The sequence below is a fragment of the Puma concolor genome, chromosome E2 (assembly GCF_028749965.1).
Source record: "Puma concolor isolate L17-30 chromosome E2, mPumCon1.1.hap2, whole genome shotgun sequence".
NCBI classification, from domain to species: domain Eukaryota; kingdom Metazoa; phylum Chordata; class Mammalia; order Carnivora; family Felidae; genus Puma; species Puma concolor.
Genome location: NC_141681.1, coordinates 60270501 through 60297470, shown reverse-complemented (window position 1 = coordinate 60297470; position 26970 = coordinate 60270501). Strand labels below are relative to the sequence as shown.

Here is a 26970-nt window from a genome sequence, read left to right as displayed (position 1 = left end):
TACTGCTCTGGGGAGTCAGGGATGGTGGCTGAGGTCCTCCGTCCAACCACTTACTAAGTGTGGTCAGCAGCCTCAGATGGCCCAGTGATTCTGCCCTGTTATTTTCACTCTGGTGGAGTCTCCTCCCTTCTTGGGCTATGGTTGGTCTGTGTCACCAGCAGAATAGGGCAGGAATGATGGATGCCACTTTCAACTGAAGAGATCAAAGACTGAGGTCTTTTTTTGGGTGTCCTCTCTCTGTCTCTCACTTGTTCTGGAGGAAGCCAGCTGCATCGTCGTGAGCAGCCGTACAGAGAGTAATCGAGGCCTCCTGCCAACAGCCACATGGGTGAGCATAGAAATCACTCTTCTAGGTCTCCATCATACCCTGTCAGTGAAGACCATGAGCTAGAACTACCCAGCCAAACCACTCCCATTGTTCTGACCCTTGGAAATGTTACAAGAAAATTAATGTGTGTTGCCTTAAGGGATTAAGCTTTGCAGTAATTTGTTATGGAGCAATGGATAATGAAAACTCCAGATACCCTTACAACCTCCACCCAGAATCCACCGCTGACTGAGAACGCTGTGGCGTCACATCTCCATGGAGGAAGCCGCCATCCCAGTTCACAGATGGGGAAACTGAGACTCAGAGAGGTAAAGGAACTTGTTCAGAGTCATATGGCTGGTAAGTGGTGACTCACTCAGTTAACACAAGGAGGGAAGGTGAAGGACAGAAGGAAGTTAAAATCCGACAGGAGAGTGCAGCCCAATGTTCCCAACAGGCACCAGGAAAATATAAATCCCCAGGAAATGAGAGGAAAATCAGCAACAGCTGCAATAGCTTTTTAGGTCCAGAGTTTCCCTCTTGTCCAGGAGCTTTGCTTGGGCTGTTGTTTTTCTGCACAGGGAACCCAACAGAGACTTACAAAACAGCCCTCGCTTTCCACTTGTGCTGCTGAAAAGCCTCCTGCAGGAGCAGTATGCCCCTGCACCCGATGTCATTCTTGCTCACGTCCAGGTATCTCAGGCTCTGGTTGTGGAGGAGCATGGAGGCCATAGCCTGGCAACAGACACAGGTGAATAGGCACCTTTCCAACCTGTGGGGTGGAAGCAGACAGTAGACAAGTGGCCACGCCCCACATCGGAGAGCTCAGCCAATCCGAACCCTGGAAATCATAGCCAGGTGGCTACACCCCACATCAGAGAGCTCAGCCAATCCGAATCCTGGAAATCACACCCCCTGGAATGAGGCATTTCCTTCCAAACGTGTTAAGTACGTGCTACAGATGCGTCAGTTTTTTCTTGTAGTTTAGGATGGCTGTCCAGGGTAGGCTATAAAAGTCCTAACTCCAAGAAGTGAGGAGCCACACAATCTCTTTTAGAAATTGATTGTCACTGTGCATTAGCTTTGTTCATTCAAAAAATATTTATTTAGCACCACCTGTGTACCAAGGCACACAACCATGAAGAAAACCGCATCCCTGGCTTCCTGGAACTCATAGTTGATTGGGGGTGGTGGGGGGCAGGCAGGTCACCAGATAAATATATGCAAAGAGCATGGTTTCAGTATTCTAGAAAGATACCTTTGCTCTCACAGGCAGTGTTCATGGCAAAAGGGAGAGACAGGTCCAGAAAGGAGCTGAGTCACAGAAGTGCTGTGTATCATAAATTCAGAACAGACATATAAGAGGAAGTGGTGCGTGGGTGAGAGAAAGGTACAGGAAGGGGGTGGTTTTGGCTCCCATCTTTGAACAAGGAGTACAATCTCCCCAGGAGCAAGGCTATTATAAGCAGTGCAGAGCAGACATAACAGAGGAGGCCTTGGGATCCCTGTGTCTCCTACTCGTGCACTGTTTGCTTTCATTCTGAGTGCTTGCCTCCCCTGCCCTGTGCATCTCTGCTAGCCCATAAATGACAAGCTGGGAGCTGCTGCCCAAGCCAAAACTACAAGGGCATCACTCAGCTTTGCCTTAGTTTATAAAGGCCCTGACTTTCTTTCTGTCAGGTAGGTCCCTGGTCCTCCCTGTGCACACCAGCCAAAAAGTTCCCTAACCTCATTTAGAGTCACTTAAATCATTTCCTTTTGACAGAAGGAGGCCAGTCATTCTAAATTAATTATTTTTTAAAAGCTTTTATTTTTTATTAAATAAAAAAATGTTTATTTCTTTTTGAGAGAGTGTGTGCGAGCAGGGGAGGGGCAGAGAGAGAGGGAGACACAGAGTCTGAAGCAGACTCTAGGCTCTGAGCTGTCAGCACAGAGCCAGACGTGGGGCTTGAACTCACAAACTATGAGATCATGGCCTGAGCTGAAGTCGGATGCTAAACTGACTGAGCCACCCAGATGCCCCCAGATTGTATTTTTAACTAATCTCCACACCCAACGCTGGGCTCTAACATACCAATCCTGAGATCAAGAGCTGCAAAGCATCCCTAAAATAATTCTAATTATAAATAAGACGCACAGGTATGTGAGGACTGTTTTTAAAATGAAAAGAATAAGCAATAGAAGTCTGGGTTCTTCTTGGGAAAAATAAAGATGCCGATGGCTTTTCTACAAGACTAGAGTTCTATAAAATGAAATCTAGGGGATTTTTAGATCAAGAAGTTTGGGATACAGAGGGGTCTATGAATTTCATACTCAGCCAAGTTACTGCCCATCAGTGAAAAGTAGTAGATTTTGAAAAGTAGTCTCACACAAGCAAAGGCTTAGAGAACACTACATAAATGCTCATCTGGAAATTTATTTCATTCTTTTTGTTTGTTCGTTTGTTTTTCAAGTTTGTTTGTTTATTTATTTATTGTTTTTAATATTAAATTTATTGTCAAATTGGTTTCTATACAACACCCAGTGCTCATCCCAACAGCTGCCCTCCTCAATGCCCATCAGCCACTATTTCATCCTTGAAAATGTATTTCACTCGATTTAAGAGATAAATCAGTATTTAAAACCCAAAGATTAAATTTCTGGAGAAAAAGAATCATGAGCTGGTGGGGCACCTGGCTGGCTCAGTTGGTGGAGCATGCAACTCTTGATCTTGGGGTTGTGAGTTTGAGCCCCACATTGGATGTAGAGATTACTTAAAATAAAAAATCTTTAAAAAATGAAAAATAATCATGAGCTACAATGAACAATGAATTTTTTTTTTTTACTGGCTAATTATCAACAAAAGTGAAATCCATTATCAGGATATCCTAAGAAATTAGAGATGTAGGGGAAGAAATTAGAGGTGTAGGGGAAGCTAGAGATGTAGGGGATGTAGGGGAAGCAGTTGATTAAGCGTCTGACTCTTGATTTTGGCCCAGGTCATGATCTCATGGTTTGTGAGATAGAGACCCAAGTCAGGCTCCATGCTGAACATGGATCCTGCTTAAGATTCTCTCTCTCCCTGCCAAAGCATAAGAGACTGTTGAGAACTGAGAACAAACTAAGGGTTGATGGGGGGTGGGAGGGAGGAGAGGGTGGGTGATGGGTATTGAGGAGGGCACCTTTTGGGATGAGCACTGGGTGTTGTATGGAAACCAATTTGACAATAAATTTCATATATAAATTAAAAAAAAAAGCTAAGAAAAAAAAAGATTCTCTCTCTCCCTCTCTCTACTCCTCCCCCTCTCTCTCTAAAATAAAAAGAAAGAAAGAAATTAGAGATGTAACGTAAAACAATGATTTTAATGATCTAGACTTAAAACCTAAATTATACTAATAGAGAACAGATTATGTGGGCAGAAAAGAGGCAAAGCACTTTCACCCATATCCACTGATCACCAGAGAAGAGACGTTTCCAAATCTTTTCCAAATACTTAATCTAACCACGATACTCATTAAAAATAGGATGAATCTTGCCAAATCTTTGGCTAGTGTGCATGTTAGCATAGAGACCATTTAGGAGAAGAAGAAAAAATATATATGTAAAGAAAAGAATTTATAAGTACAAAAGTTGATTTCAGAAGGCCAGCTATCTCAGGCATTAGTCCACAGCCAACAAATACACTTTCTTTTACTGGATGGAAGACTGTTTCCTAGAACATTGGTACTCCAAGTGTACCATGCCAGGGAACCACTTGGGCATGCTGGTCAAAGAGAGCCCGCCTCCAGAGCACCACGCGACCCAGCACCCCTACTTCTGTGTACTCAACCAAAGGAGCTGGAACCAGGATCTCCAAGAGATACCTGCACCTCATTCCCTGCAGCATTACTCATGATAGCTACCCTCCGGAAACAGCCTGCATGCCCACCAGCAGATGAATGGATAAAGAAAACATGGTGTTTACACACAATGGTATATTACTCAGCTGCAAGAAAGAAGGAAATCCCACCATTTGTGATGTCAGAGATGCACCTTGCCATAGTTGTGCTGAACAAAACAGACCAAGAAAGACCCAACACTGCAATAATTTCTAACGACTCCCCAGATGAACAAGTTCCCAGTCTGAGGAACCACCTTCAGAACCACTGCACACAAACTTCCTGGAAGACCTGGATCCTGCATTCCACTAAGAATTTTACAGACCATTGTCCTCGTTGCAAAGGAGGGGATGGGGGTAACTTACTCCAGAATCTGGAGGACAGACTCAGGATTCTCGAGGGCCTCAAAGAGCAGGATAACACCATCATCCTTCAGACTGTTAAAACCCAGGTCCAGGCTTCTCAAATTTTTATTTTTATCCAGAGCAGAGGCCATTTCCTGACAGCACTCGGAGGTCAGGTTACAGTTTCTCAGCCTGCGAAGGAACACATGTCAAGAAAACCAATCAAACACCCTTAGATTTTATTCCTTTCTTGCCCCCCACCCCACTTTTTTTTGGATATAACATCAAGATATTATTATCATGCTGTATCATTCACCAATTTAGATTGTACAAATCAACGTCATTTAGTATATTTACAAAGGTGCACGTTTGCCACAATTTTAGGATATTTTCAGTACCCCAAAAAGGAACACCCTGTACCCTTTTAATTCCCAGATTCTTCCCCCAGCCACTCCCCAGTCTAGCAACTGCTGTCTGGATATTAATCTGAAGGAAGTGAAATCAGGATCTCAAAAAAAAAATATGGCATCTTTCATTTACCATAATATTTTCACGATTCATCCATATTGTAGCATGTGTCAATACGTCATTCCTTTTTATGGTTGAATAATATTCCATCATATGGATGCACCGACCCTTCTTCATTCACACATCAGCTTATAAACACTAGGGTTGTTTCCACTTTTTGGCTATTGTAAATAATGCCCCTATGAGCATCGGTGTACAATTTTTGGTGCGGTTGTACGTTTTTTATTTCTGTCGTGTGTGTACCTGTGTGTGGAATTGCTGACTCATGTGTTAGGTCTACATTTAACTTTTTGAGGAGCAGCTAGACCATTTTCCAAAGCAGCTGTACCATTTTCTGCTTCTTTTTGGGGAAGCTGAAAGTGTAATGGGTTCAGGGGGTATTTTGTGCCACTCTCTCATTTCTGGTTTTATGAGCTAGAAAATTTATGGTTGAAGACCATCTGAGTTTATTTTCTATTAATAATAGACAAAAGCACTGTGCATTGGTGCTCTGAGACTAATTTCAACATATGTGGGGTGGTCTCCCACACTAATAAACAATTCTTAGATGTCAATAGGGTCCAAGAATTCAACTCACTTCTGATACCGTCTACAGATCATCAGATTGTACAGGTTAAGGGCTCAGTCCTACAAGACTGCTTCCCCTACATCATCCCCTCCCTAGATACCAGCCATGAGTCCAGACTATTACCTGTGCTTCTGAACAGTGGGTTATAAACTGAAGGTTCCAGTGCCTTCTTCCAACCTTGGAGGCCAATCACCTGTTACCCGTGCTTCTGATCGACTGACTATAGATCAGAAGTTCCTATGACCCCCTCCTTGGATTTGGTTAATTTGCCAGAGCAGCTCACAGAACTCAGGAAACCCATTTACTCATTACATTACCATTTTATTATAAAAAGTTAGAACTCAAGAACAGCAGACGGGAGAGATGTGTAGGGCCAGGCATGGAGAAAGGATGTGGGGGTTCCATGTCCTCTCCAGGTGTGCCTTTCTTCCCACATCTGAACGTGTTCATCCACCCAGAAGCTCTCAAATCCCATCCTTTGGGGTTTTTATGAGACTTCATTATGTAGGCATGACTAATTAAATCATTGGCTATGGGTGGCTGGTTCCACCTGCCTCTCCTCTCCTCTCTTCTCCCCAGAAGTCAGGGCATAGGACTTAAAGTTCTAACCCACTCATCACAAGGCTGGTCCTTGGGGCAGCAAGCCTCCATCCTTAGGAACTGTCCACAAGCCACCTCATTAACATAATAAAAGATGACTTTATGGCTCTCACCACTTAGGTATTTCCAAGGGCTTGGGGACCTCTGTGCCAGAAACAGGGACAAAGATCAAATACATATTTTTTATGTTATAAGTCAGAGTATCATACATCCTGACACCTAAGGGAAATCATTTAAAGAATTCATGATAGGGGCACCTGGGTGGCTGAGTCAGTTAAGCATCCAACCTCAGCTCAGGTCATGTTCTCACGGTTCGTGAGTTCAAGCCCCATGTCAGGCTCTATGCTGACAGCTCAGAGCCAGGAGCCTGCTTCTGATTCTGTGTCTCCCTCTCTTTCTGCCCCTCCCCTGCTCATGCCTCTGTCTCTCTATGTCTCTCAAAAATAAATAAACGTAAAAAATTTTTAAAAAGAATTTATGATAGAGATCAGTGCATGTACACACACACACACACACACGCATGCACACATGCACGGCTTCCTCAATCACTCTGTTATACTCCAGGCAGTCTCAAAGAAGACATTCTGGGACTCACACCAGCCTCTGTAGAGGGCACAAAGAGTGCTGTAAGGCACTGCAAAGCTGTTTTGCTCCTTCGTCCTTCAAGGCATTTTCTGCCAAGCTCAGATGGGTCAGGTTCTCGTTTCTCTTGAGGGAAGAAATAAGACTTGTACAAGAAAGCAGCGTGAGGTCACAATTCTCCAACCTGTGGGGCAGAAAGACACAGATGGGATGCAATTTCATTCATGTGCATGTCCCAAACTGAGAGAGGAACATGGCCATCTGGGGTGTCCTTTTCAGTGTGAAAGTGTCATCACACCTCTGTAACCACCCCTTAGGGCTTCCGAGTCCTAAAGGAGAGGTTATCAGCCTTCCTGTGAGGCTAGGGGAGTAGAGGAGATGTGGGTCAGGAAAACAGCAATAGGGATTTACAAGGATGGGAAGGAGACCACCAATGACTAAACAATACATAATGGGCACCAGGGTGGCCCGGGAGAGACAGCCCTTCACAAGCTTCAAAAATGTATGCTTAAAAGAGATGCATTTTATTTTATTTTATTTTATTTTCAATATATGAAATTTATTGTCAAATTAGTTTCCATACAACACCCAGTGCTCATCCCAAAAGGTGCCCTCCTCAATACCCATCAGCCACCCTCCCCTCCCTCCCACTCCCCATCAACCCTCAGTTTGTTCTCAGTTTTTAAGAGTCTCTTATGCTTTGGCTCTCTCCCACTCTAACCTCTTTTTTTTTTTCCTTCCCCTCCCCCATGGGTTTCTGTTAAGTTTCTCAGGATCCACATAAGAGTGAAACCATATGGTATCTGTCTTTCTCTGTATGGCTTATTTCACTTAGCATCACACTCTCCAGTTCCATCCACATTGCTACAAAAGGCCATATTTCATTCTTTCTCATTGCCACGTAGTATTCCATCGTGTATATAAACCACAATTTCTTTATCCATTCATCAGTTGATGGACATTTAGGCTCTTTCCACAATTTGGCTATTGTTGAGAGTGCTGCTATAAACATTGGGGTACAAGTGCCCCTATGCATCAGTACTCCTGTATCCCTTGGGTAAATTCCTAGCACTGCTATTGCTGGGTCATAGGGTGGGTCTATTTTTAATTTTCTGAGGAACCTCCACATTGCTTTCCAGAGCGGCTGCACCAATTTGCATTCCCACCAACAGTGCAAGAGGGTTCCCATTTCTCCACATCCTCTCCAGCATCTATAGTCTCCTGATTTGTTCATTTTGGCCACTCTGACTGGCGTGAGGTGATATCTCAGTGTGGTTTTGATTTGTATTTCCCTGATAAGGAGTGATGTTGAACATCTTTTCATGTGCCTGTTGGCCATCCGGATGTCTTCTTTAGAGAAGTGTCTATTCATGTTTTCTGCCCATTTCTTCACTGGGTTATTTGCTTTTCGGGTGTGGAGTTTGGTGAGCTCTTTATAGATTTTGGATACTAGCCCTTTGTCTGATATGTCATTTGCAAATATCTTTTCCCATTCCGTTGGTTGCCTTTTAGTCTTGTTGGTTGTTTCCTTTGCTGTGCAGAAGCTTTTTATCTTCATAAGGTCCCCGTAATTCACTTTTGCTTTTAATTCCCTTGCCTTTGGGGATGTGTCGAGTAAGAGATTGCTACGGCTGAGGTCAGAGAGGTCTTTTCCTGCTTTCTCCTCTAAGGTTTTGATGGTTTCCTGTCTCACATTCAGGTCCTTTATCCATTTTGAGTTTATTTTTGTGAATGGTGTGAGAAAGTGGTCTAGTTTCAACCTTCTGCATGTTGCTGTCCAGTTCTCCCAGCACCATTTGTTAAAGAGACTGTCTTTTTTCCATTGGATGTTCTTTCCTGCTTTGTCAAAGATGAGTTGGCCATACGTTTGTGGGTCTAGTTCTGGGGTTTCTATTCTATTCCATTGGTCTATGTGTCTGTTTTTGTGCCAATACCATGCTGTCTTGATGATGACAGCTTTGGAGTAGAGGCTAAAGTCTGGGATTGTGATGCCTCCTGCTTTGGTCTTCTTCTTCAAAATTCCTTTGGCTATTCGGGGCCTTTTGTGGTTCCATATGAATTTTAGGACTGCTTGTTCTAGTTTCGAGAAGAATGCTGGTGCAATTTTGATTGGGATTGCATTGAATGTGTAGTTAGCTTTGGGTAGTATTGACATTTTGACAATATTTATTCTTCCAATCCATGAGCAGGGAATGTTTTTCCATTTCTTTATATCTTCTTCAATTACCTTCATAAGCTTTCTATAGTTTTCAGCATACAGATCTTTTACATCTTTGGTTAGATTTATTCCTAGGTATTTTATGCTTCTTGGTGCAATTGTGAATGGGATCAGATTCTTTATTTGTCTTTCTGTTGTTTCATTATTAGTGTATAAGAATGCGACTTATTTCTGTACATTGATTTTGTATCCTGCAACTTTGCTGAATTCATGTATCAGTTCTAGCAGACTTCTGGTGGAGTCTATCAGATTTTTCATGTCATCTGTAAAAGTGAAAGCTTAACTTCATCTTTGCCAATTTTGATGCCTTTGATTTCCTTTTGTTGTCTGATTGCTGATGCTAGAACTTCCAACACTATGTTAAACAACAGTGGTGAGAGTGGGCATCCCTGTCATGTTCCTGATCTCAGGGGAAAAGCTCTCAGTTTTTCTCCATTGAGGATGATGTTAGCTGTGGGCTTTTCATAAATGGCTTTTATGATGTGTAAGTATGTTCCTTCTATCCCGACTTTCTCAAGGGTTTTTATTAAGAAAGGGTGCTGGATTTTGTCAAAGGCCTTTTCTGCATCGATTGACAGGATCATATGGTTCTTCTCTTTTTTTTTATTAATGTGATGTATCACGTTGATTGATTTGTGGATGTTGAACCAGCCCTGCATCCCAGGAATGAATCCCACTTGATCATGGTGAATAATTCTTTTTATATGCTGTTGAATTCGATTTGCTAGTATCTTATTGACAATTTTTGCATCCATATTCATCAGGGATATTGGCCTGTAGTTCTCTTTTTTTACTGGGTCTCTGTCTGGTTTAGGAATCAAAGTAATACTGGCTTCATAGAATGAGTCTGGAAGTTTTCCTTCCCTTTCTAATTCTTGGAATAGCTTGAGAAGGATAGGTATTATCTCTGCTTTAAACGTCTGGTAGAACTCCCCTGGGAAGCCATCTGGTCCTGGACTCTTATTTGTTGGGAGATTTTTGATAACCGATTCAATTTCTTCGCTGGTTATGGGTCTGTTCAAGCTTTCTATTTCCTCCTGATTGAGTTTTGGAAGGCTGTGGGTGTTTAGGAATTTGTCCATTTCTTCCAGGTTGTCCAATTTGTTGGCATATAATTTTTCATAGTATTCCCTGATAATTGTTTGTATCTCTGAGGGGTTGGTTGTCATAATTCCATTTTCATTCATGATTTTATCTATTTGGGTCATCTCCCTTTTCTTTTTGAGAAGCCTGGCTAGAGGTTTGTCAATTTTGTTTATTTTTTCAAAAAACCAACTCTTGGTTTCGTTGATCTGCTCTACAGTTTTTTTAGATTCTATATTGTTTATTTCTGCTCTGATCTTTATTATTTCTCTTCTTCTGCTGGGTTTAGGCTGCCTTTGCTGTTCTGCTTCTATTTCCTTTAGGTGTGCTGTTAGATTTTGTATTTGGGATTTTTCTTGTTTCTTGAGATAGGCCTGGATTGCGATGTATTTTCCTCCCAGGACTTCCTTCGCTGCATCCCAAAGCGTCTGGATTGTTGTATTTTCATTTTCGTTTGTTTCCATGTATTTTTTAATTTCTTCTCTAATTGCCTGGTTGACCCACTCATTCTTTAGTAGGGTGTTCTTTAACCTCCATGCTTTTGGAGGTTTTCCAGACTTTTTCCTGTGGTTGATTTCAAGCTTCATAGCGTTGTGGTCTGAAAGTATGCATGGTATAATTTCAATTCTTGTAAACTTATGAAGGGCTGTTTTGTGACCCAGTATATGATCTATCTTGGAGAATGTTCCATGTGCATTCAAGAAGAAAGTATATTCTGTTGCTTTGGGATGCAGAGTTCTAAATATATCTGTCAAGTCCATCTGATCCAATGTCTCATTCAGGGCCCTTGTTTCTTTATTGACCGTGTGTCTAGATGATCTATCCATTTCTGTAAGTGGAGTGTTAAAGTCCCCTGCAATTACCACATTCTTATCAATAAGGTTGCTTATGTTTATGAGTAATTGTTTTATATATTTGGGGGCTCCGGTATTCGGTGCATAGACATTTATAATTGTTAGCTCCTCTTGGTGGATAGACCCTGTAACTATTATATAATGCCCTTCTTCATCTCTTGTTACAGCCTTTAATTTAAAGTCTAGTTTGTCTGATATAAGTATGGCTACTCCAGCTTTCTTTTGGCTTCCAGTAGCATGATAAATAGTTCTCCATCCCCTCACTCTCAATCTAAAGGTGTCCTCAGATCTAAAATGAGTCTCTTGTAGACAGCAAATAGATGGGTCTTGTTTTTTTATCCATTCTGATACCCTATGTCTTTTGGTTGGCGCATTTAGTCCATTTACATTCAGTGTTATTATAGAAAGATATGGGTTTAGAGTCATTGTGATGCCTGTATGTTTTATGCTTGTAGTGATGTCTCTGGTACTTTGTCTCACAGGGTCCCCCTTAGGATCCCTTGTAGGGCTGGTTTAGTGGTGACAAATTCCTTCAGTTTTTGTTTGTTTGGGAAGACCTTTATCTCTCCTTCTATTCTAAATGACAGATTTGCTGGATAAAGGATTCTCGGCTGCATATTTTTTCTGTTTAGCACACTGAAGATCTCGTGCCAATCCTTTCTGGCCTGCCAAGTTTCAAAAGAGAGATCAGTCACGAGTCTTACAGGTCTCCCTTTATATGTGAGGGCACGTTTACCCCTTGCTGCTTTCAGAATTTTCTCTTTATCCTTGTATTTTGCCAGTTTCACTATGATATGTCGTGCAGAAGATCGATTCAAGTTACGTCTGAAGGGAGTTCTCTGTGCCTCTTGGATTTCAATGCCTTTTTCCTTCCCCAGTTCAGGGAAGTTCTCAGCTATTATTTCTTCAAGTACCCCTTCATCACCTTTCCCTCTCTCTTCCTCCTCTGGGATACCAATTATGCGTATATTATTTCTTTTTAGTGTATCACTTAGTTCTCTAATTTTCCCCTCATACTCCTGGATTTTTTTATCTCTCTTTTTCTCAGCTTCCTCTTTTTCCATAACTTTATCCTCTAGTTCACCTATTCTCTCCTCTGCCTCTTCAATCCGAGCCGTCATGGTTTCCATTTTGTTTTGCATTTCATTTAAAGCATTTTTCAGCTCCTCGTGACTGTTCCTTAGTCCCTTGATCTCTGTAGCAAGAGATTCTCTGCTGTCAGCTATACTGTTTTCAAGCCCAGCGATTAATTTTATGACTATTATTCTAAATTCACTTTCTGTTATATTATTTAAATCCTTTTTGATCAGCTCATTAGCTGTTGTTATTTCCTGGAGATTCTTCTGAGGGGAATTCTTCTGTTTGGTCATTTTGGATAGTCCCTGGAGTGGTGAGGACCTGCAGGGCACTTCCCCTGTGCTGTGGTGTATAATGGAGTTGGTGGGCGGGGCCACAGTCAGACCTGATGTCTGCCCCCAGCCCACCGCTGGGGCCACAGTCAGACTGGTGTGTGCCTTCTTCTCCCCCTCTCCTAGGGGCGGGATTCACTGTGGGGTGGCGTGGCCCGTCTGGGCTACTTGCACACTGCCAGGCTTGTGGTGCTGGGGATCTGGCGTATTAGCCGGGGTGGGTAGGCAAGGTGCACGGGGGCAGGAGGGGCAGGCTTAGCTCGCTTCTCCTTAGGTGATCCACTTCAGGAGGGGCCCTGTGGCAGCGGGAGGGAGTCAGATCTGCTGCCGGAGGTTTGGCTCCGCAGAAGCACCGAGTTGGGTGTTTGTGCGGAGCGAGCAATTTCCCTGGCAGGAACTGGTTCCCTTTGGGATTTTGGCTGGGGGATGGGCGAGGGAGATGGCGCTGGCGAGCGCCTTTGTTCCCCACCAAACTGAGCTCTGTCGTCCGGGGGCTCAGCAGCTCTCCCTCCCTTTGTCCTCCAGCGTTCCCACTTTCCGAGCAGAGCTGTTAACTTATGACCTCCTAGATGCTAAGTCGTGCTTGCTGTCGGAACACAGTCCGTCTGGCCCCTCTGCTTTTGCCAGCCAGACTCGGGGCCTCTGCTTGGCCGGCAGGCTGCCCCTCTGCCCCGGCTCCCTCCCGCCAGTCCATGGAGTGCGCACCGCCTTGCCGCCCTTCCTACCCTCTTCCGTGGGCCTCTCGTCTGCGCTTGGCTCTGGAGACTCCGTTCTGCTAATCCTCTGGCGGTTTTCTGGGTTATTTAGGCAGGTGTAGGTGGAATCTAAGTGGTCAGCAGGACACGCGGTGAGCCCAGCGTCCTCCTATGCTGCCATCTTCCTGCCTCCCAAGAGATGCATTTTAAAGACATGAGCAGGCATTCATAGTCTGCTATGAATAGTAAGGTCATGAAAACATTCTCATAGTAATGAAGGAAATACAAGTGAGAACAATGAGGTACCACCTCCTGTTCGGCAGACTGGCAAAAAACAGTAAGGAGAAGACAGATGGACGGTAACAGCAGTGGATGAGGGACTGGAGTTCTGGGAACTGGTGGCTACCTGCTGGAGAGGGTGCAAACAGGTGCAGAGATGCTGGAAACAAGCAGGTAAAATGGAACACGGACGCTGTCCATAACCCAGAGATCCTACTGCTGGAGCATTCATCACAGTGTGTGTGTGTACAGCCCAAACCTCAGTGGCCAGTAGATGGTGCATATTCACACACACGTGATCATCCAGTAGTGAAGGTGAATAGATTTCCAAAACCACTGAGCACGAAAGTGTTGGTTGATCAGAAAAAGAACACATACTAAGCTGAGGCCACTTATGTGAAATTCAAAGCAATGAAAAACTGTGTGGTGCTCAGTTTAAGAATACATGTGTGGGGGGCCTGATCAGCCTAATTCGAGGTAGCTATCATGAGGTGGGGGGGGCAGGAATCAATACAATTAGTGAGGAAGGAAAATAATACTGGTGAGCCTCTAGTTCATAAACTAGATGACAGATATATCAGGCTCACTATAATTATGTATTCCAGGGTCTTGGGTATAAATGTGTACTTTTATGGAGACATTCTTGGTCTGTCCTCATGGACCTGTCTACGTAATTATATCAGTCACCAGACTTAAGTTGGCACACATTCCCCCATGACTGCTTTTCTCCCAGAAGCACTCAGTTCACCACACAAATGAACAGCAGTCATGACAATAACAGAAAGATTTATGACAGCCTCTCCAGCTGGGCCACGGACAGGTAATATTAACCAAATGTCTCCAGGTAGCTACTTCCTAATATTAGTGTCTTTGAGTGTATGTTACTTCTGAGATGCCTGGCAATATCAATCCAACTTTTAGGGTTAAGTGAGCAGTCTTCCAGGCTATGGAGGCCACAGAAAAATGCCCAGCCTGAGCCCCTGGGGAAAATTGTACCCATGTAGACACATAGATCCCATGAACCGTCTCACATTCTTGTTTTTCACACAGAGTGACTCCAGGGGTTACTTCCATCCTTTCCAGCAGGAAAGCTTGTACCGAATTCAGCATCTTCGTTACAGATGATCAAATAATATACACTTGGGGTCAGACCCAACTGGTATGGTCTTGCATCTGGGCTGTAACTATGAAGCAGGGACTCAATTCAGCCCTTGAAATACAGCTTCTTTTTACATTCATCTGACAAACAATCTTCAAGATGAAGGACTGAGATTTCAGTCATGCGAGACAAGTCTTCCCATGTCACGCACCTGCCATCTTGCCAAGCTAGGTTTCCATCTCAAGTTGATCGCTACCAAACTACTGTGCTGCCCTACCTCCAGTCTGGCCACCTGAGCCTGTTTCAGTTAAATGTCGAGATTATCCAGGCTCCACTCAGCTCTGACAGGTGTGAAGGAGCAGAGCTGGCAGATGGAAACAAGAGACTGCTCAAGTTGTGTCGGTTCAGCGTCACACACAGAGAGACTGGTCGGGATGCTGAGCACTTGGGTGCTGGTAGATGTTCAGCCATTGACTCTGGAGAACAAAAGCCCTGATGTGCAATGTCTACCAATGTCTAGTGTGAATGCTCCCACAGTGGCTGATTTCAAGCTACCAACGTCAAGTTGTTGGACGCACAGTTGGGGAGAGATGTGCAGGAGCACCCCACCACACAAATGCAACAACCTCAGAAACACATACTGGGAGTTGGCAAACTATGGCCATGGGCTAAGTCTGGCTGGCCACCTGGTTTCGTACAGCTTGTGAACTAAGAATTTAGAAAACTTTTTAGGGGCGCCTGGGTGGTTCAGTTGTTAAGTGTCTGACTCTTGATTTTGGCTCAGGTCATGATCTCACATCATGAGTTTGAGACCCATGTCAGGCTCGGCGTTGATAGCTCAGAGCCTGTTTAGGATTCTCTCTCTCTACCCCTCTCCCCGCCTCAAAATACATAAACATTAAAAAAAAATTTTTAATGGTGAAAAAAGATCAAAGAACAATACTTTGTGACACATGGAAATTAAATGAAATTCAAATCCTGTGCCCATAATAAATATTAGTAAATTATATAGTGAATAGAGTTATTAATAAATTTTTAATAAATTATTAATAATAGCTATTAATAACTTGTATTATTCACAGATGCTTAACAACTTAATAATAATACAGTTTTATTGGAACATAGCCATACCTATTCATTTACATATTGGCCATGGAAACTTTAGACCTATAACGGCAGAGTTGAAAAGTCATGACAAAAGACTGTATGGCCCACAAAGCTGAAAATACTTATCTGGACCTTTATAGAAAAAGTTTGCTGAATGCTGGCATCAATAATAGTATAGTAAAGAAATTAGGAGGTGATGAATTTTGATAATCTATTATTCTTTTTTCTTTTTTTTCTTTTTTTGGTGAGCTCTATGCCCAATATGGGGCTTGAACTCACCCCACATGCTTTACTGACTGAACCAGCCAGGTGCCCCTAAATTTGTTTTTTTCATATAGTTTATTTAATTGTAAGTCTGTATAACTTTGTAATAATGGCGTTTGAAAATCATGCATAGAAACTAGAGCCCAGCTGGTTTTTCTTTTCTAGTGCCATGCTAGCTGCTCTTAACAGGACAAGGTAACATTCGTCGTAAGGTGTATGTAACCCAATGTGAACTGCATCGTCTAAAGTGTTAGCCATCAAGTAAGACCAAATGTTTCTGTCACTGAAGTGTTCTGAACTATACCTTGATGTTTAAAAGCAAAATCTTGGTTAGAACAACCTTCACCTCCTAGGATCTATTTTTTAAATCTTCTGTCCCCTGTGGTTATCAACTGCATGTACCAGGCCTCTAGAAACTAGTGTGTTAAACTGAACCAACTTGATGAGAGTGACTTATAGGGCTTGTTTTCCAAAGAAGAGCATCGTTTAGAGTAGCGAAATTATAAGCCTGCTTTAGGCGTATTGTAAAGCTGTTGGAGAAGTAACTCCTCAAGTTTTGTGAGTGGAAATGTAGTTCTCAAGTCACACTGTGCTTTAAGAGGTTGTAACAAATATGAACAAATTAAAAAAAAGAAAGAAAATCAGCTCACAAAACTCCTGTGTTCTTAGAAATCACCTCTTGCAAGCCAGTATGAGGGGAGTCAAGCTCACCACTGGAGGCTCTAGTCTTGTATCTTAGACATATCTAGGATATGGTCAAACTGTAGAGTGTGAAAAGTTGAGTGAAAGTAGAACCAGGGAGTAGAATCGTGGTTGCCAAGGTCAGGAGTGTAGCGGTAAGGGGGAGAAGATGGTCTTTGGGTTGTAAGATGTGTGAATTGTGGGGATCTAATATACAGCTGTAGTTAACAGCACCGTATTATATACTTGAAATTTGCCAAGAGAGGAGATCTTAAATGTTCCTTCCCCCAAATGGTAACTAGGTGAGGTTGATGGTGATGATTATTTCTCAACGTGTGTGTATATCAAATCATCATATTGTACACCTTGGGAAAAAAAAAAAACTAGATCGAAAGAAAGATGGCAGGCAGACCACACATGTAATCCCACCTCCAGAAAACCAGTCTGGGTCTCTCTCAATCCCAGGCTTGTCTTACCTGAGACGCTGTAGATAACACTGTGGGTACTTCAAGGCTGTGCACAGAAACTCCGTGGTCTCACATCTCACTTCTGTGCCTTGTATTTCCAAGTGTCTCATATACCGGTTTTCAATCAAAACTTGGAAGAAGTCTTCATTCAACATGGAGGGATTCACATGTCTAAAGCTGGAGAAGTAAGCAGCACCTAGTTACAAGATCTTATCGGCTATTAGTTCTTTTTACAAAAACAGCTTTACTGAGGTATAAATGATATATCAGTAAACACATCTATCATGTATTTAAGGATTATCATTTGGTGTTGGATATATATATATATATAATACACTCATGAAATCATTACCACAGTCAAGGTGGCTAATTAGTCCTTCTTATCCTCCAGCGTTTTTTTTTTTTAATTTTTTTAACGTTTATTTATTTTTGAGACAGAGAGAGACACAGCATGAATGGGAGAGGGGCAGAGAGAGAGGGAGACACAGAATTGGAAGCAAGCTCCAGGCTCTGAGCCATCAGCCCAGAGCCCGACGCGGGGCTCGAACTCGTGGACCGCGAGATCGTGACCTGAGCTGAAGTCGGACGCTTAACTGACTGAGCCACCCAGGCGCCCCTCCAGCTTTATTGAGATGTGATTGACACATAACAATGTATGAGTTAAGGTGCACAATGTGTTGATTTAATACATTAATATATTGCAAAATGGTTACTGCCTTGGCATTGGCTAACACCCTCATCCCATTACAAAATTATCATTACTTGTTTTATGATGGGAACGTTGAAGATCAACTCTTGGCAACTTTGGAGTTTACAATATGTTATTGTTGACTACAGTCACAATGCTGTCTTATCAGATCCCCAGAACTTATCTTCTAACTGTAAGTTTGTACTTTTTGACCAACACATGCCCATTTGCTAATCAGTTCTACATTCAATTAGTTTATACACATGTGAGAGCCTTTCTGTGTGGTCCAGGGCTCTGAACCAGGTTGTTCTCAGCTCAGCTTGGCCTCCCTGGTTGGGTGAACTTACATACATCCCTTACCTTCCAAACTTCAGTTTCGAGTCCACGAGAGAGAGAGTGAAGGATGCCTTCTCCGTAAGATGGGTATGGGAATTAACATACACGACACCTGTAATTGGTACTGCACGGTGCTTGATGTACAGTAGGCACTCGATAAGTGGGAGCTAATAATAATCGTTATAGTAACAGCAGAGAAAATAGGTCAGATGCTGGCTAGGGGCAGTCACATAATGTCTGGTGGGCTATTTCAAGGAATTTTGAGGAGCTACTGGGTTTCTAGGTTTTGAAAAGCACAGGGAGCAAGAACATGGGGTACTGGCTATGAGAACAGACCCTGGAGACAAGATGTCCAGATTAAATCCATGTTTTAAGTACATATCAGCTGTATCATCTTGTGCCTCAGTTCGCTCATCTGTGAAATGGGGAAGCCTACTCCATTTGTATGTTTTTTTAAACAAAAAAAAATTTTTTTTTACTATTTATTTATTTTTTGAGAGAGCATGAGCAAGGGAGAAGCAGAGAGAGAGAAGGAGAGACAGAATCAGAAGCAGGTTCCAGGCTTTGAGCTGTCAGCGCCGAGCCTGACACGGGGCTTGAACCCACAAACTATGAGGTCATGTCCTGAGCTGAAGTTGGACCTTTAACTGACTGAGCCACCCAGGCGCCCTTCCATTTGTATGTCTTAACAGAAAAGTGATCTCATGATATGTGGACCTAAAACAACAACAACAACAACAACAACAACAACAACAAACCCTAAAGCTCAGGAAGAGATCTGTTTTTGTGGTTGTCAGAGGCAGGAGGTGGAGGAATTGGGTGAGGGTGGTCAAAAGGTACAAGCTTCCCGGTACTGGGGACATGACGTACAGCCTGATGACTGTGGTTAACACCACTGGCTGGTCTATTTGAAAGTTGCCAAGAGAGCAGATCCCTCTTATCACAAAGAAGAAAAAAATATAACTTCTAGAAGGTGATGTGTGTATTTTTTTTTAATTTTTAAAAATTAAACTAACTCTAGAAGGTAACTCTACAAGGTGACTCTAGAAGGTGATGTGTGTATTTTTTTAATTTTTAAAAATATTTATTTTTGAGAGAGAGAGAGAGTGCATGAGTAGGGGAGAGGCAGAGAGAGAGGGAGCATTAGTCTGCACACCTTAAACTTACACAGAGCTGTTTGTTCTGCCTCATTACAACTAGAAGGGGGAAAAATATAAACATGGGTGTTTCTGCAAGTCTATGTGAGCAGAGAAGGGGAAGAAAAACGGGATGGGAAGCAGACTGTTTCCATGGAATTCCCTCCAACCAGGGTCCGTGTTATACGCACATTAGTTTTTGCAGTGGACACCAAGGGTGTCTCTGAGCTGCATGAAGAGGCCTCGCTGAATCAGTCTCCATAAAAGTGTTGGTCACAGCCAGGACCTCCAAACTCTCGTGTGTCCAAAACATGGAGCAGAAGTCTCGCCACCAGAGAAAACACTGATCGCTGCTTTCCGGTCTGTGTGCAAGAGACAAAAAACCCTGTGGCTTGTCGTCAGAGATTAAACTTGAGCAAACCCACTTGTAAACCCAGGGCTGGTGTTCCCTTACCTTGGTTGTGATCCACAGACCCTTTATGACTCCAGTAAGGTTCCCGCACTTAAAAAAAAAAAATGCCCAGAAGAACCATTACAAGATTTTGCATTTTATTCCAGGAAGACTTGTAGCCTTAGGTAAAGAAAGGTACCTGTATTTCCCCATGACTTAGAAAGGAAGAGAGTTGCTGTTTTAACCACTTAGGATTTATATGGAGGCAGAGATTAAATTATATCTGCATTCTCTAGTCTTACTCTTTGCTTATAAAACTGTTATTAAAAATAAAAAAAAAACCCTGTGTAGAATAAGGGAATATTAGTCTCTTTTGGCATGGTGAGTGCAGGAGAGGAAACTCCATAGCTAGACTCACATGTGATGTAGTGTGGCTCTGGAAACACCTGCTGATTTCCCCCTTCGTTTCCCCCCATGCAATCTTTTTCAGAAAGGGTGACCAAGAGATGCCTATGAGGAATTTTGTTTCATGCTGTTTGTATTAAATAGTTGGAAATAATCCACAAGCATACGAAGGGGGAACTGCTATAATTATCTCCAGTACACCTATTTTTGGGAGACTTTAGTACACCTCGTTGAAGAACCACTATTAAAGAAAGTGTGCACAGATATTAAAATATTTCTAAGACTGGGGCGCCTAGGTGGCTCGGTGGGTTGAGCGTCCGACTTCAGCTCAAGTCATGATCTCACAGCTCGTGGGTTCGAGCCCCGCGTCAGGCTCTGTGCTGACAGCTCAGAGCCTGGAGCCTGGTTCCGATTCTGTGTCTCCCTCTCTCTCTGCCCGTAACCCACTCGCATTCTGTCTCTGTCTCTCTCAAAAATAAATAAACATTAAAATTTTTTAAAAAATATTTTTAAGACCTGTTAGATGAAAAAAAAGAAAAGTTTGGAATACTTACACTAGCATGTAATTTTTGTTTAAAATAAAATCCCATTAAATAAAGCCATGTACGTTTCATATCCATTTTAAATACAAATACATCAAAATAATACCAACTCCGTGTATGGGAGTGGGGAGAGGAATGGATACAGGTAGTCAAAGCATGCAAACCATTTACCATGTTATATATTTGAAAGTCACTAAGAGAGTAGATTGTAAAAGTTCACACACACACACACACACACACACACAAATTGTAACTATGTGAGATGAGCGATATGTTAAGTAACCTTATCATGGTAATCATTTTGCAATGTGTACATATATAAAATCACTATGTTGTATACCTGAAACATATATCAATGTTATATATCAATTATAGCTCCAAAAAAGCTGGGATAAATATACCAACTCCCTTCAAGAACTCCCGCAAACATTATCAACAGACTCACCAACACAAAGGAAATTTCTCACCTTAAAAAAAATTTTTTTTAGTGTTTCTTTCTTTTTGACAGACACAGAGAGACAGAGTGTGAGCAGGGGAGGGGCAGAGAGAGAGAGGGTGACACAGAATCGGAAGCAGGCTCCAGGCTCTGAGTTGTCAGCACAGAGCCTGACGTGGGGCTCAAACTCATGAACTGTGAGATCATGATCTGAGCCGAAATCGGATGCTTAGCCAACTGAGCCACCTAGGTGCCCCAAAATGAAATAAAATTGAAAAATGCCATGTCAGGGGGCACCTGGGTGGCTTGGTCAGTTGAGCCTCCAACTTCAGCTCAGGTCATGATCTCATAGTTCGTGAGTTTGAGCCCTGTGTTGGGCTCTGTGCTGACAGCTGGGAGCCTGGAGCCTGCTTCACATTCTATGTCTTCTTCTCTCTCTTACCCTTCCCCCCCCAAAAAAAAACCCAAATAAACATTAAAAAAAATTTTTTTAAATGCAGTGCTCAGTAGTCACACGTAGCTAGTGGTTCACTTACTGGATGGTGCATTTCCACTCTCACAGAAAACTTCCATTGGACAGCACCTCCCTAGAGACTAATGAGCTAGAGACACACAGAAGTAGGGGGGACAGATGCAATGTCCCCATGTAGAAGTGGGGGAGGGGATGCAGACTAGAGATAAAGAAGGTAAACAAATCACTTTGCTTCTCCAGGATTCTCCTGGTTTTAGCATGCAAATCTGCATCCTGGGAGCACCTCCTGTCCTGGTTTTAAAATGGAAAGTCCCTTGTGTAAGGGACCGCCTCAGGACAGGTGGTCGCCCTGGATGCCGGGAGGACCGCAGGCAAGGTCCCTGGACAGGTCAGGCTGCCCAAGCAGAGAGGAGAGCACTCACTCAGTGGAACAGAGGGATTCTGGGTGGGGTGTGGACACTTGGGTGACGGTCAGGGTGATGGTCAGTTCTAGACACCGCAGGTGTCTACAGTGCTTCAGACAAAAAGCAGACACCTGCATGTCTTTGACCTTGCTGATGGTCAAAGCAGCTTTCTGACAATCATTTAGGATCTGGCTCACAAGTGCCTCCTCCTGGGTTTCATGCAGACAGTACAATAGCTGTGGGACGCCGTGGTGTGGGGTTGGGGGGCCAAATTCATGTGACAGGGCTGCAACTTCCAACAGCTTCTTTCTGTTACTCAAGGTCAGCTTGCCTCGGGATGACTTCTCCGCGGCTAAAGCGCATGTTTCATTTAAAAGGCCGAACAGGAAAAGCCCCATCGGAGCGAGATAGTTTTTCTTTCTTCCGGGGTAGGCTATCAGGCGCGTGACGTGAACGCTGTCCAACACCTGGAAATTTCTGAGTCTTTGCGGGGAGGAGAGGACGTACCACAAGGCAGCAAAGAATTCCTGGAAGCTCATGAAGGCAAAAGTGTAACAGTCTTGGTCACCTGCAACCCTTTGAAAGATATTCACACGGAGAAAAGTGGCAATGGCGGTCTCCTCCAGCTTGGCTCCAGGTCTTCTGGGTCAAACACCCATTTCATGTTCCACATACCCTCTGCAGCCAAGTAACACAGACCTCTCAGCTGTTCTTGGTGAGTGTAGCCAGGAAGTCCTCCAGCCTTGGTGGGAAATAAGCTAGACAGATACTGGACGAATAGAGCCATGGCGTTTGGATACACCTGCCTGAGATCTGCTCCTCTCTCCATCTGCTGCCTCAGACAAGAGCACACCATCCAGCAAACCACAGGGACCTGGCACATGGACAAGAGAATCGTGTTTCCCATGACAAAACTCAAGGCTTCATCAGCTTCCCTCTTGTTTCCGAAATAGGTCCTGAAACACTTGCCTCTTTCTGCCATACCAAACCCTGTAAGGGTTATAAAAGAGGGCTGTTTTAGGAAGGGCTTAAGTTTCCTCCGAGACGTGAACCTCAGAGTGATCAGTATAGTGGCTTCAGGAAGCATTCTTTTGCTCAGCAAACTGGTCAGCAGGATAGACCCAGGCAATTTCTGGCTCTAGTCCTCACTCAGGTCAGTTGGTCTATCTGTGAGGGTCAATGTTACCTCCTCAAAGCCATCAAAGAGGAGCAGAAGTTGGTCTGGTTTGGACATAATCTTGGACATAAGAGCTTTTGACCCTGGCCACTTATGGGCAATCAGCTCCGAGAAGCTCTGCTTGGCCACCTGGGCCACTTCCCGGCAATGGATGTAGAAAGCACACCAGAACTTATGGGGGTAGAACTTGTTTTGTGCCCACTCCAACATCACCTTTTTAGCTAGGGTTGTTTTTCCAACACCAGCAACTCCCTGTAGGACCACAGTCATGGGCTGTCTCCCTTGAGGTCTTCTGGGAAGAAACAGACATGGTACGAACCTCTTGTGTCTCTCTATTTCTTGGTAGAAGAAGTCTACATGGTTCCCAGGCCAAGTGGTCTTGCTACATGTTGTGGAACACTCATCGATCACGTGCAGTTTGTACTCTTGTATTTTATCTAGATGAGCAGGATGGGAGAAATACAGATACGACATCAGGGTTATCTGCAAGAACTAATTGAACAAAAAGAAAACTAACCTTGATGCCTACATCAAGCCCCACAAGACACCTGCACACGCCATGCACTTTTCTGGAGAGCACTGCAAAATTTTAGAAGCTGCAAGTAAACAGGAGAGTCCACTTGAAGTGGCTTAAACAGAACAAGGATTGCTTTTTATTAAAGAAATATGGGGAGGGTGGTGTAGAGATGTTGAAATCGGTTTGGTGGTTCTGAAGCTTCAGGGCCAAGTAACATCACATTTCTATGAGCCCATTCTTCATATTTCTTGCCTCATGAATAAGACACTGCTATTGTAGCTATGTTATTGTTATGTAGTTGGTTATGGCATTTGTATTCAAAGCAGAAATAGTGGGGAGGAGGGACATACTAACAGCTCATGTCTACTTTTATCAGTACAAATTCATGAACTCAGGAGATTTTTAATTATATCTCATGGCCTAGAGTTGTCAGATGGTTAACCCCAATTTTAAGGGAGTGTGGAAAAAATATTTCCCTTAAGGCTGGTCACATTTTACCCCTAATTGAAACTGGATTCTGTTAGCACATGAGATATGGGGTCAGGAGTTAACAGGATCTGTCACAACCTTCATCCCAACATGTGATCATGTGATTCTCTTTCTTTCTTTCTTTCTTTCTTTCTTTCTTTCTTTCTTTCTCTCTCTCTCTCACTCTCACTCTCACTGTCTCTCTCTCTCCCCTCTCCTCAACAGGAAACTTTACAAATTAGACATGATGTCTGGTACAATTGCATTCCCCCCCCAGCCCCAGCTGATGGGTAGAAGGAAGCTTACTACAAGTTCAAGATCTATGGACCTGTTAGCTCTATGAGGGTAAGCCAGTCACAGAATCTCAGCCTCCAGCCTGCCATCTCCAAAATAAAATAGGGTTTATGACTCTGTCTCAGACTGTGGTGTCAGAACTATAAGCCCTCCAGTGTTTGTTGAACAGGTGAAATCTAACTGTGCTAAGGCTGGAGTTGGGAAACCCACATCCCGCTTACTACATGCTTTCACGGCAGGTAAGAATGCTGGCCTTGGGCTCTTGGTTCCTTTTGACCTCGTCTCTTCACACAACCTGACTGAGAAGCACAAACTCAATTCACACAAAAATAATTTGGGTTCTTTGTAGAATCTGACTTCTGATGGCCCAGGATGGTGGAATGAAGAAGAGGACGGAATAAGAGATGCGCTGTATTTGTCTGCCTACCAACCATTCCCATTCTGGCAGGAGCACTACCATGATTCTTTAGGGAAACCTCCTCTTGCAGCCCCAGTTTGTTAAATTGGGCTGTGGGCTGGTCCTATTACCAAGCTCTCTCTGAAGGTTCAGTCTTAACCAACCAGAGCATTTCATCACATCATTCATTCATGAGCTTGGGACCTCAGTTCATTAGATGAGTCAGTTCTAGGATGAGTGCTGGAGAAATGAGAAAATACTCCTCTTTCTGCTGATGCTAAGTGGGTACAATGTATGTGTAGGGTAGCTGGTGGTCAAGATGGCCACTGTGGCAGGAGACACTACTTGAAACTGGGTCCCACAAAAGAAGAGGGAGCTAGAAGGACAGAGCGATGTCTCAAGTATGTAGCTGGGGCCCCTGCCTCCATCTGGGCTGGTGGCTGGACTTTGAGTTATGTGTGTCCCCAACTACTCTTTTTTCTTAAGTTCTGATTCATAGAAGAGATGCTGACTTACTCATTTATAATCTGCCCTGCTTCAGGAACTGAGCTTATCACCCTAACCCACAGCCTATGTTCCTCCAGGCTTTGTCACGATGCCAGCACATACCAGATTCTCTTTCCTCCATATTCACTGGCATTTCTCTTGGGTTTGCGTCTGCTGGCTCCAGTCTGGGTAGAATGTCTGGAACAGACAGGGAAGGAGAATATTCCACTGGAATGACTGACAGGACAGGGAAAGCCATGTGTAGGGGATGGGATCTTTTAGGATGGGGGCAACAATTCACCACCTTAGTCCAGGGAGAAGAACATTGTCTTGACCCCATCATGCCATTAGGAAGTGAGAAAATGGTGCTGTTTTAGGATGTACTGAGGAAGGTGTTCAAAAACAAATTTATAGCCTAGCCAAACACAGAGGGAGAAATAAACACAAACACACACACACACACACACACGTGTATGTGTATATAAAATATATACAGACTTTAATATATATGTATGTTCACATATAGATGTATTTGTATAAATCTATGTGCAGATTTATATGTATATGAACATAATCATATATATACAAATATACACATATAGTCATTGATTCTTCTTATTCATGCCATTTATGTTCTATAAAATTACTGTGAACATTCAATTAGCCAATACTGCTCCCATGTGAATACAGAGATACCTTCTTATAGCCTCTGTCTACACATTTTTGACTCTTCAATCCATAACCATGGTCTATGTTTGTTTTTGTTTAAAGACATCATATTCGACTGTGCTATAACTCATGCCTGAATGAAGCTTACCCAACACATGTATTTTCTCTGTAAGGCATGTCCCGACCCTTTTGTGCTTAGGACACCAAATAGCACTCCACCACTATGCTTTGGGGATCAGGTTCAACAGCAATGGCACCAACAAAATACACAAAAACACACAAAAAAGTGGCACTAAATAGATGGTGGAAAAGACACTCGTTTGCAGGATGGGAACACAGGTAAGAAGGCAGAGTATTGCTTTGTTCGTCTGCAGTTGGGAACATGTGCATTCAATTGTCCTCCATCCTGCATGTCTGTAAATGAGCATCAAAGTGCCACCATTATTGATTTCGGAGTTACAAACAAATTTTAGTGAGTAGGAAGATTCACAAACATGGGATCTATAAGTAATGAAAATGGGCTATAGATAGGTCCTAAATAAGCAGTAGCTGGTTAAGTTTGTTGTTGTTGTCAATATGCTCATATGATGGTCTTTGCCTTTGCACTCAGTCATCATCTTACTCCACTGTTTGCCTTCTGATTCAGTATGGATGGCCAGTAAAGTATTCGGTTCTTTAGCACTGAAACCCATCCCCATTTTTATACCAGATTATTACTTACCATTTAGCTCCATCTGTACCTGAAGACACAGTTCTGTCTGGTTCATCTTGGCAAAGATGTCACGAGTCACATCCCAAGCCAGTCGTCCAGGGAAGTACTCCATCAAGAGATGAACCACCTCCCCCCATCTGGCTGTCTTCACCTGGTCCCAGGTGATCTGGACAGAGCCAGGTCTGGGGTTCTCATCCACTAAAAGCTGCTTGAACCTTTGTAGTTCCTCCTTGCTTAAATAGACCATGTACAGCATGACCCCATTTTCAAAAGGGGAGGAGGAGGAGGAGGCAGAGGACATCAAGGATGGGAACAAATAACAAGGAGAGGAAGAAGACGGAGCAGGAGGAAGAGCAGGAAAAAGGGCTAGAATTCTGATTCACATCACTTATTTTCTCTCAAGACCTAGAACCTTAGTGCCAGTGACAAAGACAACTAATTGGAAGAGAGAACAGACCAGACCTGTGGAGACATGAAAATAGAAGAAAATGAAAACC

At 43.2% G+C, this 26970-nt stretch overlaps 2 protein-coding genes across 9 annotated transcripts in view; one reads left to right on the top strand and one right to left on the bottom strand.

Annotated features, from left to right (window-relative positions):
- The window catches only part of NLRP13 (NLR family pyrin domain containing 13), a 112831-nt gene that overhangs the window by 39790 nt on the left and 46071 nt on the right, over window positions 1-26970 (top strand). For 7 of the 8 annotated variants that reach the window (XR_015245074.1, XR_015245073.1, XR_015245072.1 and 4 more), the window contains one exon: window positions 22075-23241. The exons of the other annotated variant lie outside the window; for it this stretch is intronic. The gene's annotated coding sequence lies outside the window, so the exon portion shown is untranslated. The remainder of the gene's footprint in view (window positions 1-22074; window positions 23242-26970) is intronic. 8 annotated transcript variants of the gene reach the window in all.
- NLRP8 (NLR family pyrin domain containing 8) lies at window positions 461-26774 on the bottom strand. Its single transcript, XM_086688682.1, is given in 12 exon segments — window positions 461-1079; window positions 4531-4701; window positions 6801-6971; window positions 14105-14269; window positions 16953-17120; window positions 19295-19465; window positions 20285-20294; window positions 21175-21203; window positions 21808-22384; window positions 22387-23367; window positions 25216-25290; window positions 26483-26774. Coding segments are annotated over 12 exon segments (2985 nt in total). The 3' UTR covers window positions 461-904.